This window comes from Dermacentor andersoni, chromosome 11 (genome assembly GCF_023375885.2).
Source record: "Dermacentor andersoni chromosome 11, qqDerAnde1_hic_scaffold, whole genome shotgun sequence".
In the NCBI taxonomy this organism is placed as follows: Eukaryota; Metazoa; Arthropoda; class Arachnida; order Ixodida; family Ixodidae; genus Dermacentor; species Dermacentor andersoni.
In genome coordinates, this window is record NC_092824.1 from 26,031,905 (window position 1) to 26,047,034 (window position 15,130).

The 15,130-nt window shown below is 46.1% G+C and overlaps 1 protein-coding gene across 1 annotated transcript in view; it reads left to right on the forward strand.

The window, feature by feature from the left end:
* The window catches only part of Cdc14 (cell division cycle protein 14), a 63,116-nt gene extending 48,991 nt beyond the window's left edge, over window positions 1–14,125 (forward strand). Inside the window, exon 12 of the mRNA XM_050167461.3 lies at window positions 844–14,125. Within this exon, the coding sequence (XP_050023418.2) occupies window positions 844–883 (40 nt within the window). The 3' untranslated portion in view covers window positions 884–14,125. The remainder of the gene's footprint in view (window positions 1–843) is intronic.
* Window positions 14,126–15,130: the final 1,005 nt, after the last annotated feature.

Consider the following 15,130-nt stretch of genomic DNA (forward strand, 5'->3'; position numbering starts at 1 on the left):
AGTTCCTTTTGTGCATGCTATTTTTCTATTCGCAAGTCAGTTCCTGATTGTACTATTACCGTTTACCCTATGGCAAGCCATGTCCTGATCACTTTAGTAGCAGAAGCTATGCCTTCACACATCTTGGAAGCTTATTGCAGTGATCACAATCTGAATTGTATGTTTACATAGCCAGCATTGTAGTGGTATATTTCTCGCAGTGAACAAACAGCAACTGTGCTTTTCACACTATAGCCCACACCAAGTTCACAGTCCGCAGAGACAAATTTGAGCTTAAAATAAAGAATTCTTCCTTGGCTAATCCCCACGTACTGTTTAATCTGGTGGAACAAATTTTGAATGTGGATTTTTTTTTATACGATTGTACACAAACAGTATTCGTCTGGTTTTTCTCGTAGCTTTCACCAATATGCAGTCGATATTGTTATGTGATTTAGCATGGTAAAATGTTCCAGTTGCAGTTAGGTCTAGTTTCTTAATACGCTTTTTTTCAAGCGTCCTTATGATCCTAAAAAAGTTAAATCATGTATGATATGCCGATACAGATAGCCCACAGACCAAAATTTCAATTTCTGAACCTGACCAAGTCCACGGTCAATAGTGAGAAAAATATGGTAGTTATGCTCAAGCTTACTTTGCCTCGTGTCCTTGCATTCACCTCACATTCAAGCATGAAATCAAGGATAGTGGCTTGTAGAAATTCTTGCGGTGTTCTGGTTGACCTTTCTATTTTTTCTGCACCTTTTTTCTTTTTCTTTAGTTTTTAGTTTATATAGTAGTGTTCTTTATCATAATATTTAGCTATAATAGTGCTGTTGAACACTGCGCACACTTGTCTTTCAGTGTCTCGAGCCGCCAGGCGTCGGGCAGCATGCCCAGGTGACGAGGGGGGCCGGCCCTCCGGAGGGCGGCAGCGGAGGCGCCCCCCGGCCCCCCTAGCAGGCGCTCCCCCCGGAAGAGGCCCAAAAGGTGCAACCCCTCCACCCCCAGCCACCGCTGACGAACCCCTCTGCGGCCTGCCGCTAGCACGGCACGCCCATGCCTGTCTGCCCCTCCAGGATAGAATCGCCGGTTCTGTCACGTGCGGCGGGATGATAACCAGGCAGTGTCGCTGGCAGGTACTTTCCCCCGCTTGTAGACCTCCTCACCAGAGTATAGTGTGCAACACTGCCTGGAGTTGGGAGGTGACGGCGAGGCGTGCCTCTCTAATGATCCAGGCAAGAACCGTCATTCCTGTGGCAGAATGCGATGGTGACCGGAGGTCATGCAAACGAGCACCCTCGTACACATACCCCATCAACATCGAGTGCAACGTTAGAGCATGATAGCATACTGCCAGTTCCCTGCCACCACCTTTGTGCTAGCTGGCATCTGGTACAGCCGGTACCAGTTCATGTCAGCTCATACCAGCTGTGCACCAGAGTACCAGCTGTGTACACCGGTGTACCTGGGTACACCCGTGAGCAAAGTTATACGGACCACGGGAGTGCATTGCAAATTGAACCGACACACTTTCTAGCGGTGCGCGGCGCCTACTGTTAAGAGTCGTGTCAGCGCAGCAGTGCGCATGCACGTCCCATCATATCTGCCGACATGTCGTATAGCTTTCCCTGGCGAGGCTACGGTGCTCATCGACTTCGCTTTTTCTTTGCTCCGTCACATCTGTGCCATTGTTTTGCTGAGTGGCTGCAGCAGAGCTGGCTCGCATGTCCACTGCGCATTGGATTTCTTTGAATATCGCACAGCTAAGAAGCTCCACTGACGCCTTTTGATTACTCGCACAGAATTGCTTGCTCCTTGCAGCGACGTTATATAATCGGAAATGCTTCCAACCTTTGCTGCCGTGATATCGAGAAAGTTGTTGCAATCAATGTAGTTTGTTGCCCAAATGGACTGCGACTGAGTATCAGTGGTGCCTGTATGTATCACTTAAAAGACTAACAAGATAAAGAAGCCACCGTACAGCTATTATCTTCTGAAACTGTTCAACGAAGACGAGTGCATTTAATGCGCGGGTAAGTCTCCCTATAGACCACTGCGGGAACATTGCCACAGGCCAAAATATAAGAACAGGGCAGTAATATGCCGCATGCTGCTATAGAGTTTAATTCACGTCTGCCACTAGAAAGTAGATTACGTTCCGCATTTGGCAAAGAAGACAACTTGAAGATTCGTTCGTCTCTTGAGAATTCTTAGGGTAAGCTGACATGCTAATGTTGCTCTCAGATAATATATTGTCGATACTCTGTCGCACTCCACGTCACGACAAGGTACACCGATTGAAAACCTTGCTTCTGCACACAGGAGCAAATATTGGAAGCGTTTCCGATACTATAACACCCCAAAACAAGCAAGACGTTATGCGCGATTTATCAAAAGGCGCGAGAGAAGGCAGCAGGCCGCACGATAACAACAGAATCGTGACGTGCGGCGGTCACGCCAGCCAACTCTGCCGCACCAACTCAGTGAAACAGCGTCGAGGATGTGACGGAGCAGAGCAAGCAGCACCCCTTTGACGTTTGGTTGACGAACAGCGTAACCTTTCCAGGGAAAGCAATATAACACGCTGGCAGTTATGGTGGGACATGCATGCTCACTGCCGCGTTGGCTTCATTTTCGACTGCAGACACTGCGCTGTCAGAAGGCACGTCAATGCAGTGGTCCACATACTTTTGCTCATGGGTGTACCAGCCGTGTAATGTGCCCTAGACGTACAGATAGACTGCTGGAAGAGGTGATAATGGTACCGGTAGTGGTAAAGCGGTAACTGTATGACAACATTCTGTTGCCTGTAGTTTGGAGATGCTAGCATGGCGTGCCTGCCTGCCCTACTGGGCAGGAATTGCTGGCTCTGGGGCAAGCAAAATGATGATGACGATGACCAGACAGTGCCCTCGTGGGCTCTTCGTGTGCATATCTCACCAGAATTGAGAGTGGCATTGTTGACCAGAGTCGAGACGCTGGTGCCGTGATGCTGGTAGATGTTTTGCGAGTCTCTGGACAAAATTTTGTTTGTTCCAGAAACGATTGCCGCAAGCACTGCACGTGTAACTTTAACTTCAGTTGGACTCGAGAAAAAGGGAGTGGTGCATTCTTTTGTAACAGTGCTTGGAGGAGCTCGCTCTGCACCTCTTGCCCTCGTGCCAGTACTTTTAGTCAAGTTGCACCTGGAAGTACGTTTGGCATTTTGTTCTAAAGCGTGCAGTCGTAACATGCTGCAGCAGTTTTAATTCTCACTAAGGGCACTTGCTGCTAATTCATTGGTTGGAAGCTTTGCCACACACTTTCAACCCTATGGCTGGGTGCCCACAGCACAGATTTCTTCTACTTTGGAGTGGGGCACCAAGTCTTGAAATAGAGAGAATGACGCCGTACCTGTGGGTTGTGGCATGTACAGCCTAGTTCACCTGCATTCATTAACGTATCAATGTTTGAAGAGGTCCAGTTCATTGGGTTTGGAGTTTAACACATGCGCTTGCTCTTTTGTGGGTTTCTTTACATTGCCTTGAGTTGATTTGCGCAAAACTGCAGCACCAGATCCAAGCCATTTTGCTGGTCTGGTTCCCATTGAAGTGCAGCTGTCCTTTGGTAAAGGCCAAGAACTGGTTGCATGGTATGGAGGAACGCTGGTGGTTATACTGGTTTAAAGCTGTGTTGCAGTTGTTTTTATTTGTGTAATGTGAACCATTGACAATGAGATTTTATTTCATAAGGCCAATTGCAATACTGTGAAAGCTGTTGGCTGTGACTCCCACCTGGTGTTGGCTACACTCCGCCTTTTAAGTGCTGTCTCCTCATTGCAAACAAACGTGCTGCTGCTGTGTCACCGACACATAGTGTAGCAATGGCCATGCTCCCATTTGATCACGTTTTGATGATGTTGCCTTCAGTGCGAGCTGTTTGGCTAAGCCGACGGAAGCAGATGTGCTAAAATGTGTGGTAACTTGCCGCCTGAGCACTGTTGTGGCATTGTATGCTTCTCGAGCACATAGACAAAATGTCCATTGGCTGTAGTGAAACATTATGCAGAACATTGCGCTGAAAGTCGCACTGGAAGCCATCAATCGTAAATATCACCCAAGAAGGTGTGAGACCCTACCAAAGAATTTACTGTTGGATGTCACATTGCATTGAGCGACACTTGACGACATGCATTGACATACGAGGGGCAGTCAGAAAGTTTACGGAATGGTGGTTCAGCGTGCTGATGTTATGACCTATGGCAATGCTTACCTAATCACCTTCGAAGTATGATCCTTGCATGCACACACACTTGCTCCATCGCTGCTGCCCTTGTTGGAAGCAGTGGTAGAAGGCTTCTTTTGGAATCTGTGAGAGCTTAGCCGTCGCATTCGCTTTGATGTCTTCCACGGTTTTAAAATGTGTCCACTTGAGGCCCATTTTCAGAGTAGGAAACAGCCAAAAGTGACTTGGAGCGAGATCCGGAGAGCACGGTGGTTGAAGGATAATTGGAACGTTATTCTCGGCGAGGAATTGTTGCATAACAAGTGATGTGTGGCTTGGCGCCTTATTGTGATGCAGACACCACTGGCCTTTCCACTTGTCTCATCACGTCCTTCGAACTGCATCGCGCACCCTTTGCAAAACTTGCACGTAGAAATGGCCAATAACAGACTGTCTAGGCAGTACGAACTCATGGTGCACCAAGCCGTCGACATCAAAGAATACACATTACATTATGGGGTTTTACATGCCAAAGCCACAATCTGATTATAAGGCACGCCGTAGTCGGGGACTCCGGAAATTTGGACCACCTGGGTTTCTTTAACGTGCACTTAAATCTAGGTACACGGGTGTTTTCACATTTTGACCCCATCGAAGTGCGACCGCCGTGGCCGGGATTTGACCCGGCGACCTCGTGATTAGCAGCCCAACGCCATAGCCACTAAGCAACCACGGCAGGTTTTAAAGAATGCAATGAGAATTGCTTTGACCTTGGATCCGACGATTCAGGATTTTTTTGGTCTGGGAAACACTGGTGTGTGCCACTCCGGTGACTGCTGTTTCGTTGCCGGGTCGCAGGCGAAAACCCAAGACTCATCATTAGTGACGACCTGTTGGAGCAACGTTGGGTCCTATGTACTCGTCTCAAACAGCTTGCCAACGATTGTCATGTGACAGTCATCTGATCTGCGTTTAGCTGCCTCGGAACAAACTTCGCACTGACGTGTCTCATCTTCAAATCATTGCTTAAAATGGCTTGAATTGATCCTTGTGAGATACCCACTTCTTGCTTTAACTCCTCGAGTATCATTCTTTGATCACGGCGAATCAGTTGTTCCACTTTGGCAATTATTTCATCGTTTCGGGATGTCGACGGTCTCCCACTGCGTTCGTCGTCCTCTAACGTCTCTTGCCTTTTCTTAAACCGTGCAAACCAGTTGCAAACTGTGGTTTTCTTTAGTGCATTGTCACCGTACACTTGCTGGAGGACCAACAGTGTCTCTAAAGCTGATTTTCCAAACTTGCACGTGAATTTCACAATCGCATGCTGTTCGAACTGTGATGTTAGGCCGACTGCCCACCACTCGCGTCCAGTGATGCCTGTCCAGACCTGCTCTGCCCACACTTGCAAACATATCTAGCCCCCTACCCAAGCATGTGCACGCTATCTTATCGCTCGTTCGGTGTCAGCAAAGCAATTCTGGAAACATTTTGACTGCTCCTCGTATAGCAGGCCCGTCTGCCTCTGAACTTATGCGCATCGAATATCATTTGGCGCCATTTTTTGACTCGTGATGTGAAGTTTGTTAGCAAACTCGGTCGGTGATGTTTGGTCGCTGCTTAAGGCACGAACGGTAAAACCACACCAGCGTGGCACTGTTGTTTGTGTTACTCAACGCTGTACTCTGACTCCTGCTGGTCAGGTGACTAAACACGCCCAGACTTGCTGTGATAGCTGTAGCTCTGTAGGCAGCACAGTTCCAGCTAGGCCTGCTCTTTCATGCTCGCTTGGGCAGCCAGTCAATGAGTGGTTGGCAGAGTCAAACCTCATTATAACGGAAGTCGCCTCTGACTTGAAAATACTTTCATTATGTTCAGTATTTGTTATTAGTGTACACGTTGACTTTGTCAAAATATAGTCACAATCAGGTCTGTGTGAGAGAAAGGCAAGCATAGTGGCTCCGACAGGCCAGAAAAGATTCTCCAGACGATTTTGATGGCATGCTGTCGTCTTGCCATGCCAATATATTGCACGTGAGCAGTGCAGAATTAAAACATGCATTTTGCACCATTGTTAATATACAGCCATGCAATCTGGGTGATTACACAGGATTGGCACGTCCGCAAGCCAACTGTAGGACAGCCAAGCCAAGCCAAGCTGCTGACAAAGTCGCACATGCACAACCTGCATATGCCATTTCAGTTGCTCTTTCGGATTTTTTAATTTTTGCTTCTAGAATGCATACTTTAAGCTGCAAGCGAACAAATAGTTCCTTTGCTGTAACCTATACCGTCATGGCCCTTGCATCTTTGGTTTCATCACAGCAGTAGAAAACTCACTGAAATAAATCATGGCAGAGCAAATTTTGGATTTCCTTTGTTATACTCGATAATTAGTTATATATCCGCATTTGCTATATCGTGATTTTATTGTATTGGCAAGGCAAAATTAAATTATCTTTGTGTTAGCAAAAGTTTTGTTTGCTACCAGGCAGTGATAATGTTGCTTCGAATTGCCCTTCAAGGTGTGCAGTGCACCGTGTGTTTTAGTTGGCACAGCAGCAGTAGCAACAACAGAGTCTCACAGGTGATCTTTGAGGAAAGCACTGGGAGGCAGGCCACTGCCAATTTTGCAAAAATGGCATTGCTGTGGCCCACTTATGTATGTCAGGCACAAATATGGTGTCTACAGGCATGTTCAGGTTTGTCGTTCACAGAAGCCTGGACGTGCCATTCTTCCCGGTTTGTTTTCCTCATTACCCATTGTCAATTATCACCCGTTGTCACTTTTCACCCTCGCCACATCCCGCCCAACCACTTCCCGTCCTTGTAGCGGACAGTGAGAGCTCACGAACTCGGATGACACTGACACTGTCGCCCTAAGCAGACTGAGGGTGCTTCTGGAACCATACTAATCACTGATCCTTGTTGCTGCATGGATGTACCGAAGATAATGTTTCACTCATCACACTCATTTCATGCTTTGGGCCGATATACTCAGTCTCACCGTGACTCGGCAAACAGGCAAGGCTGTGGGACCTTCTCACTTCATGTGTGAGAGAGCCGTTAGATTTTATTTTGTTAACAGCCACAAATTCTTGTTTCAGACAGTTTTTGCTATTGCTTCTATTAACTCAAAGCCCCTTAATAAAAGAACTTCAGTGGACGTAGATGTGGCACCACCTTGGGTTCTAGCTTAGAAATATGCACGTTGGTGCTAGGGGACGACAAGTGAGTAATATGTTTTTTGAGTGTCTCCATGTTTTTGAGTGGCTCTTCATAATTAATAGTGTTTGCCTATGGATGACTGCATGGGCAGGGGCTTTCTTAAGTAGTAAAAGCCAGTCGGTGGTAAGCACGCAACGTTTTGCTTGGGGAACATGTACTTCACCAATGACAGAACGGACAACGCAGACGACGCTTCTTGGAGCGGTGATAGCTCCTGCTTTGGTTCAGCATAGCAGGTGGAGTAATGTGCTACCGGGATCCAATTGCTTGACTGCACCTGAAGCCTTCTACCTTGCCGAGTTATGATGGGACAGGGTACAGTGTTGGCAACTGTTAACTGCCCACTTTTGCAACATGGGTTACTGAGAGTCCACCTGTCCCTCTCACATTTTTAGATAACTTTGAGAGATTCACTGTTTGGGTCATCTGTATATGCCGCCCATGACTCATTTTGTTGTTCCTTCACTGAGACATTGCACATCAGACTAGGGCGCTGCTTGACGCAGGCGTTTGGCATAGCAGGGCCACAATACGATCATTGTACCATGCCGTTGCTGTCTGTGCAGCAGGAGACCATGCCTTCTGTATCAGTGTGACTTTCCCTTGCCCCCGTGTGTTGGAAAAGTGACTAATCTCAACCATCATCTGGGACAGTGGCTAAGCTACAATGGGCCAAATCTGCAGGCAGCCCACAGAGTGTACTTGTGGGCACTGAATAGCAGGACCCGGCAGAATGGAGGGTTTGGCCAGTTTCCTTCTTCATTTTTTGAAGAGGCCACTAAAATGAAACAGTGAGCGTTCTACACACTGTCCTGATGCTCGTTGGAGGACTGGTTCCTAAAAAAATGAAACAACAACTACAAGAAACAAGCAAACAAAAAAGCAAAGCAAAAACAAAACAGGATATAAGACACATGACGTGGGTGTCATAGCTCAGGACAGACAGTGGTATGAAATTGTTGGACTAATAATTTGTGTGTCAACTAACAACTGATTAGTAGGCCTGTTGCTCATCGGCTTGCTGTCCACTTGCGTGTCACATCTTGTTTCCACCGGTTATGGTGCTTCACAGTGTTGCAGGCCAGGGCAGTCGTCAACTGTTCTGCATTAGTATCACAGCTCCACTTTGTATCGATGTTGATTTCTTAAATCGAGCTAGTTGGTTCGTGATGTGTATCATATTTTTCTCTTAGCGGCGGCAGACTTCTTTGCCGGGTCGATGTAGAATTGGAGGCATTGTGCACTGTAGCTGATTGCGGCAAATTCCTGCCTCGGGCTGTTGTCCTTGTCTCTTTCTATTTTACTCATTGTCTGTTGTCTCCGTAAGTGTGTGTCTTCCTTTGTCTATGTACTGTCTGTGTTGTTTATGCCGAGAAAGAAAAAAACATGCCCGTGCGTTATAGACTGAGGAAGCCAGTGCTCCCGTAGAAATGGCCAGGGGGTGCTCCTGAATGGGAAGAAGGGGAATTAAGGGGCCCAATTTTTGTTAACCATAATTATATGAAAGTAACGGACAATAAAACAAAGGGAAATATAGGGTAAATAGCAAGTAATTAGTAGTTTACCCTGCGCTTTCTTTGGCTTTATTGTCTATTGGCTTCATGTGTTTAGGGACACTCCTGTGGCCTTTCTGTGAAGGTGGCCATCATCACATGATGATTATGATAATGATTATGATAATGATTATAATAATCATCATGCGACACACTCCTACTGCAGCACGGGGAGAAAGAATTGGGGAAATATGACGGGCTCGTCAAGTCGAGCCGCCGAAGTAGTTAACAGCCACTGAAGCTAAGAGGAACATAGTGGCATTATTTTCTTGGTTGGTGGAAAAGATTAGTACATTGCTTTTGTTTACATCACATTAAAGCAGAAGCAAAAGAAAAGGCAACGCTTAGCTTTTGAAGACAGATCGTGCAATCTCCACCTGTCGTGTGTGGTGCCTTGGCTTCTGCGACTTGAGGCCGTATTCACGAATGTGCTTCAACTTGATGCTTGACTCTGCAATAACTCTACGTAGGGCAGCACAACCCATGAATTGAAGCGGTCACCGTGAAGCGGTCACGCCTCTCAGTGATTCTTGAACTATAGTTTTGTGATAGCACTCTTTAGCATTTACTCAAAGGCACAGGATTGGAGGGGTGTTTCTTAAGCGACTCCTCATCACGGGAATCACCGAGGAGTGTTGTTGAAGCTCGGTGACTGCTTGAGTTGATAGGCAGTGCTTCCGTGCGCTCGGCAGAGTCGAGGAAGAGCGTTGAGCTGAGGTAAGTTTGTGAATGCAAGGGGTTAGCTTCTCTAGTGGTAGCACTTCTGTAGTGTCCTGCTGCAATCTTGATGCTGCCTTAAAAGATGCCTCGATGACCGTTGTTGTTAGGATTATGCCAAAGTGATGTGCAGCAACTCTAATTTATGCACCTCTCCTAACATTGTTACCCACTTCCACCGGATGGATGTTTTGGATTCCATTGCTGTAGCACGCACTGCCTTGGAACTCCTGGTGTAATCTGCGGTTATTTGTTTAGCAGCGCTGTGGACTACTTCGTTTGAAACATTGCGAGGCTCTTACCTGAAAGCATGAATTCTGCATCGTTTACCAACCTTTGGGAGGCGACGCACTGTCCATTGTCAGTGCCGAGCATGCAGTGGCGTCGTGCTGTGGGCAGGCTGTGAACTCGACCTCGGTGATTGGTGACGGCGACGTCATCCCGTGAGTGGTCATATTGAGAGGCCTAGAGTAAAAGGAGGGTGGTACGGTGCCTCTCCTCCATTTCAGGTTTCGAGCATCACCAAAGTAGATGCATTAAATAGGTGTTTCAGAACTGACACAGTTAACTTCTCTCGGCAAAGTGTTACGAGTGGCTGACAGGCATGACACCGCACCTGTGAACGATTCGTGCACCGTATCTTTTTTCTTCTCTTTTTGAGCTGAAGGCATAGGAGCAGTCTTGTAGAAATTCACATCGGTCATCAAACAAACACAACAACAACAAGAAACAGGGTTTACTCACTAGATTCACTCACCACTGACATGCACCGTGCAACTACTTGTTTTTTTCAAATCTTCCCCATCTTATCTTCATTTTTCTCGGGCCTCATTGTAAATTTTTATACATTTGTCACCTTGTTGACACATTGCCACTAACCAGCGATGGAATTCGTCCAAGTGCCGGGGCAAGTTACGGCTAGCGCTGCCGAAGCAAGCTTTCCGTTAAGCCCGACGGTCACAGCAGAATCCAGAAACAGAACATATCTGTAGCCTCAGGTCACAAAAATCATTGAAGCATGTTTTTTGAAGGCAGACAGGGTTCCCTAGATTCACACATTGCGTCCCGTTCACTCTGTCCATTGGCTTTGCTCATGTTTTTCGCAAGACACAAGTCGAGTCGTGTCCCTTTTCTCTGCTCTTTTTCTTGTCCCGGGCTTTTTTCATAATGTTGCTAATTGTGGTTTGGGTTCTTCAGTGAGGGGAGTAGCATGCCACTTTCTGTGGTCTTTCGGTCTTTCAATGGTGGCAGCCTTTCACACAAAGCTATCTGTGGCTCCATTTACGCAAGGCCTGAAATGTTATTGCGGCAACTAATATAAAAAAAAGGCCATCTTTTATTACAACTAATACTCGCTTTCCCATGTCCCTCTGGTACGAGCACTGAAGTGCATCGGTGGGACTGTCCATAGGTGAATGTTGCTGTGGCCATAGAGTTGCATATGAAGTTATTTAGAGGGAGCTGTGACGCTGTGATCGTGCAGCTACCACGGGAATTGTGGCCAGTGCACGTATTTGTTTAATGTTTGTCCCTGTGGCTTCAGACGTTCTTGTTGCATTATTTACCAGGCTTCATCTCTCTGAATTTCTAAGCAAAGTGTCTGCAGGCAATAGCTTCCCACGCACACGAATTATCGCTGCAAATCATTGCATTTATAGTGCAATATTTGTGTCGGGAATTACCAATTTGCAATGTGAAAAGCTGTTTGAAGCTAGAAGTACAAAATTTAGGCGAATCTGTGCGCTAACCAAACCGCTGGTCTTGCAGCTCCCATAAACAGTTGCACCTGAGTTTACTGTTGTGATTTTTGTAGAAAACACTTATGACTGTGGCCAAACTTCTTCAGCAGAAGATAAAAGGTGTCATCCACCCAACGGTTGCACGAAGATGTTTTGTTGCCATTATTGAGACAAGCCACTTCTTCAGACGCTGCCAGGCCTAACAAAAGATGCCGCTGTTGCCGCGAGAGTGCTTTGATTTGAATATACTGAATGGTGTCACAGAATTTGGCATTGGCCATACACTTGCTATGCGGAGAGCTCTACTAAATGTCTCGCCGAGGACATGTGTACAGCATGGCTGTAGCCATTTTGCATGTGTCTATGCAAGCAGCCAGAACAGCATAGTACTACAACTGTCTAACAAGAGAGAAATAGTTTGTGGGATTCTAAACAAGAGAGGAGGCTCAGAGTAAGATGGAGACTCGACGTGGTGAACAGTGGCCAAACAAAGGAGTTCTCGGGTTGGAGCCAACATTTCGACAAAGGAACTTGTATTCGTGAGAACAACGGGAAGTAACGTAACACATGACACGAAGAATCACGCAAGTACTGCATCTTTTGAATTGTGCATTGTGGTATTTCATGCTGCTTAGTATGAATATGGGCTGATAATGTGTCCTTCTTTCAGGGCACGTGGGCCATGCCTGTGTTAATGTGGAAAGGGTGGCATCTCGTGTAAATCTGTGATCTACGAGGGTTGCATTAGGCCTTGCTTGTACATGCAATGGCTGGCTTGGAGTGTCTTTTTTTTCTATTTTTCTTCCATTGTAACTTAATCTATTCATACTGTGACTGGCCAACCCATTGCAATGGAGGGCTGCATTTGGCTTCTTCAGTGTGGCCACATTCAGTCTGGCACCATTAGTGTGAGGGGCCAACTTACCGAGCCATCTCAGAAATTTCTTTAATGACGAAGCAGAAAGATAAGTAATGAGTTACGAGCATGTTTGGTAGCAACCTTGTGTTTCTTCTTCCGTGATGCATTCATATTTGGGAAGCGGGTGATAGAAATAAGGGAGTGCCCATGCTGAGATTAGAGTGTTTTGTCCTCTTCTGGTTTGCTCATATATAAAGTATCTGCATTCTTCTTGAGTTTTTGTATTTTTGCTTTTTCAAAGTGCTCCGGTGCAGATTTTGACGAGAGATTAAGACACCCAGACACTGACTGAGGGGTTGGTGCTTTGAGTGTCCTGCCGGTGAAGCCCCAAGGGTCTTTTAGGGCCATCTGTTCCTTAGATTCTTTTCCGTGTTCTTCCTAGATGTACCTAATAGGAGGTTAGTGGACAAACTCGCAGTACTCTGCCAAGGTCCAATTTAGCGAGCATTTCTAAGAAATTATTATTTCTAAGAAATGTCGCTCCAAAATAGGTTCATAAAGTGGGTGTTCATGGTCAAACTTTTTGCAACAGGGCTCTGTTCTTGTTCATCCCCTCTTGCCAGTGGTTTCTTCGTATGAATTGGTAGCCTTATTTTGTTTGTTTGTGGTGACAACACTGTAACATGCTTGCTATTGTAGACTGCAGGAGGACTGAACCAGAGTACTGGCAGTGCTAGTGATCCTGAAAATGGATGGCAGTTTAATGTGCTGCAGTGAAAATGCACCCATATTGTTTTTTTCTTTTTTAGTGTAGCAATTCTGTTACAGGTGGCTGCTGGTATCCACCCTGTATCATTTTTTTTATATGTCTACGACACACCAGGCCTGTCATGTAAACCATGTGTTTAGGCGAAGAACACTTTGTGGTTATTGTGGAAATTTGAAGGTCCGTTAAATTTATTTGCACTGTATCTGTGTTTTATTTATATGCCTGACAGATGTCCGTGGTGACAGCCTTCACCTAAAAAGGTGTACCTCAACTCATAACAACACTAATTATTTAGAGGTACATTCTGGGTTCCTTTAACCTTGATTGTATGTTCTTATCCAGTTTCTAAGGTTTAACTCGGCAACCAAAGCAAATGGCACGGGATTCTTGGAATTTAAGTGCACTTTATCAAGCAACCCAGCAGGAGCCACCGGTGTGCTTGTGCGAGCGTAAACGATCGTCAAGTATTGTGCGAATTTGTAGAAAAGCAACTTTGATATTGGAACTCTGTCCTGTTTGGCGTGCATAATGAGGAGCAGTAGAAACTGGATGGGAACTTATGTGGAGTGTCGTTGAAAGTGTGCACGCACGTGTATGGACAACGATTATGTCCGTCGCTGTACAATAACATGTATTTGCCAGTGCAGCACTCGTCAGTGTGTGGAAACCGTATGTGACGTGTTGCCCATGGGCTGGTGTGGGTTACGCGACTTTTGTGGGTGCTGTAAAGAAACTGAGTGTTGTTTTCCATCAGAGGGCCACTAGTTTAAGCAACCTCTGTGCATCCTTGACTGTGGTCTCTGCCCTTGTTCCCTTCGTTGTGTGCCAAGCTACTTACTCATCATTAGCAGCTGGGCAGCTTCTCTTCGTGGCCGTGTGGTTTAAGTGTTTTCTTCTTCTTGTTCTTGCTACGTATAAATATGCGTGTACGTATACGTGTACAATGTTTGTATGAAGGCATCGTCTTGTAATATTGTGCATACAGGAGGTGAGCGAGAGAAAGTGTACTATTTTAGATTTCCGAGTCTTAGAAACTATAGTGGTGTAATAAATTTTAGTTTTTTAAATAACACTATCATGGGGGTCTTGTCTTTATTTCTGGTCCTGGTGTGCCTTGGGCCTGGCAGGTCTCGCTCACTGATGTTGTGTATCGGCACTCTCTAGGCATCAAGGTACAGCACAAGCTGCCATTATTTCACCTGTATAAAAATATGAGTGCATCATAGAATAAACACCTTGCTGTTCAGTACTGCTCATGTCTGCTTGAAGAGCACGAGGTGGATAATGTAGTGCATCGTATGCCGCAAATCCCCAGCTGTAAATTAGCACGTCAGACTGACTTTTTGTTCACTTCAGGGAGCAGCGGTCATTGAGGTCGGAAAAGCATATGGCATGGCAAGACCTTCAGTTTATCACAGCACAACTTTCATCAAAGAATTTTGCAACTGTTGTGAACAGGAAGCCAAGACAGTAGCTATCTCACAGTGCCTGTACTATAGGGCTTAGTGTTAAAGGAGTAGACACCAACTTTAGAGGCTAAATTTAGTATAGCATATGCCTTGCATGCATACAAGGAGCACTTTCACAAAGCATGACTGACAGCAAATGACTAAAAGATGATTTTAATTTTAACCTTTAGAAATGAAATTGTACAAGACTCCCTTCTCCAGACTCATTGTGATAGCTGTCACAAAAAACGTTCTTAAAGTGCTCCTGAAACGGTTTGGACAAATTTTTTAGACGCATAGGGTACAGCTAAAGTTAATCATTCGCACCAAAATTTGTGTGAACGTCTCGTATTAAGGGAGCTATGGATCATAACAAGTTACCCTCCTCCATAGCCACGCATTTTCTCCTCAACTCGTTCACCGAGTGATGAGGGCTAAGCTCCGCCTTCACTGGCTCTGCATCATGATGGCACGTCGTGTCGTCGACTTCCGGTTCTCTAGGAGCAAGCGCGCGAAGCCTCTCCAAACTCTCCGCCTGCTGCTTGGCAGTCGACCCAAAGCGAGAGCTATCGAAGCAGCGTGCGTTGTGAGCATTCTGTCGCAGCGCCGAACGTGTCTGGCATTCCGGTAAC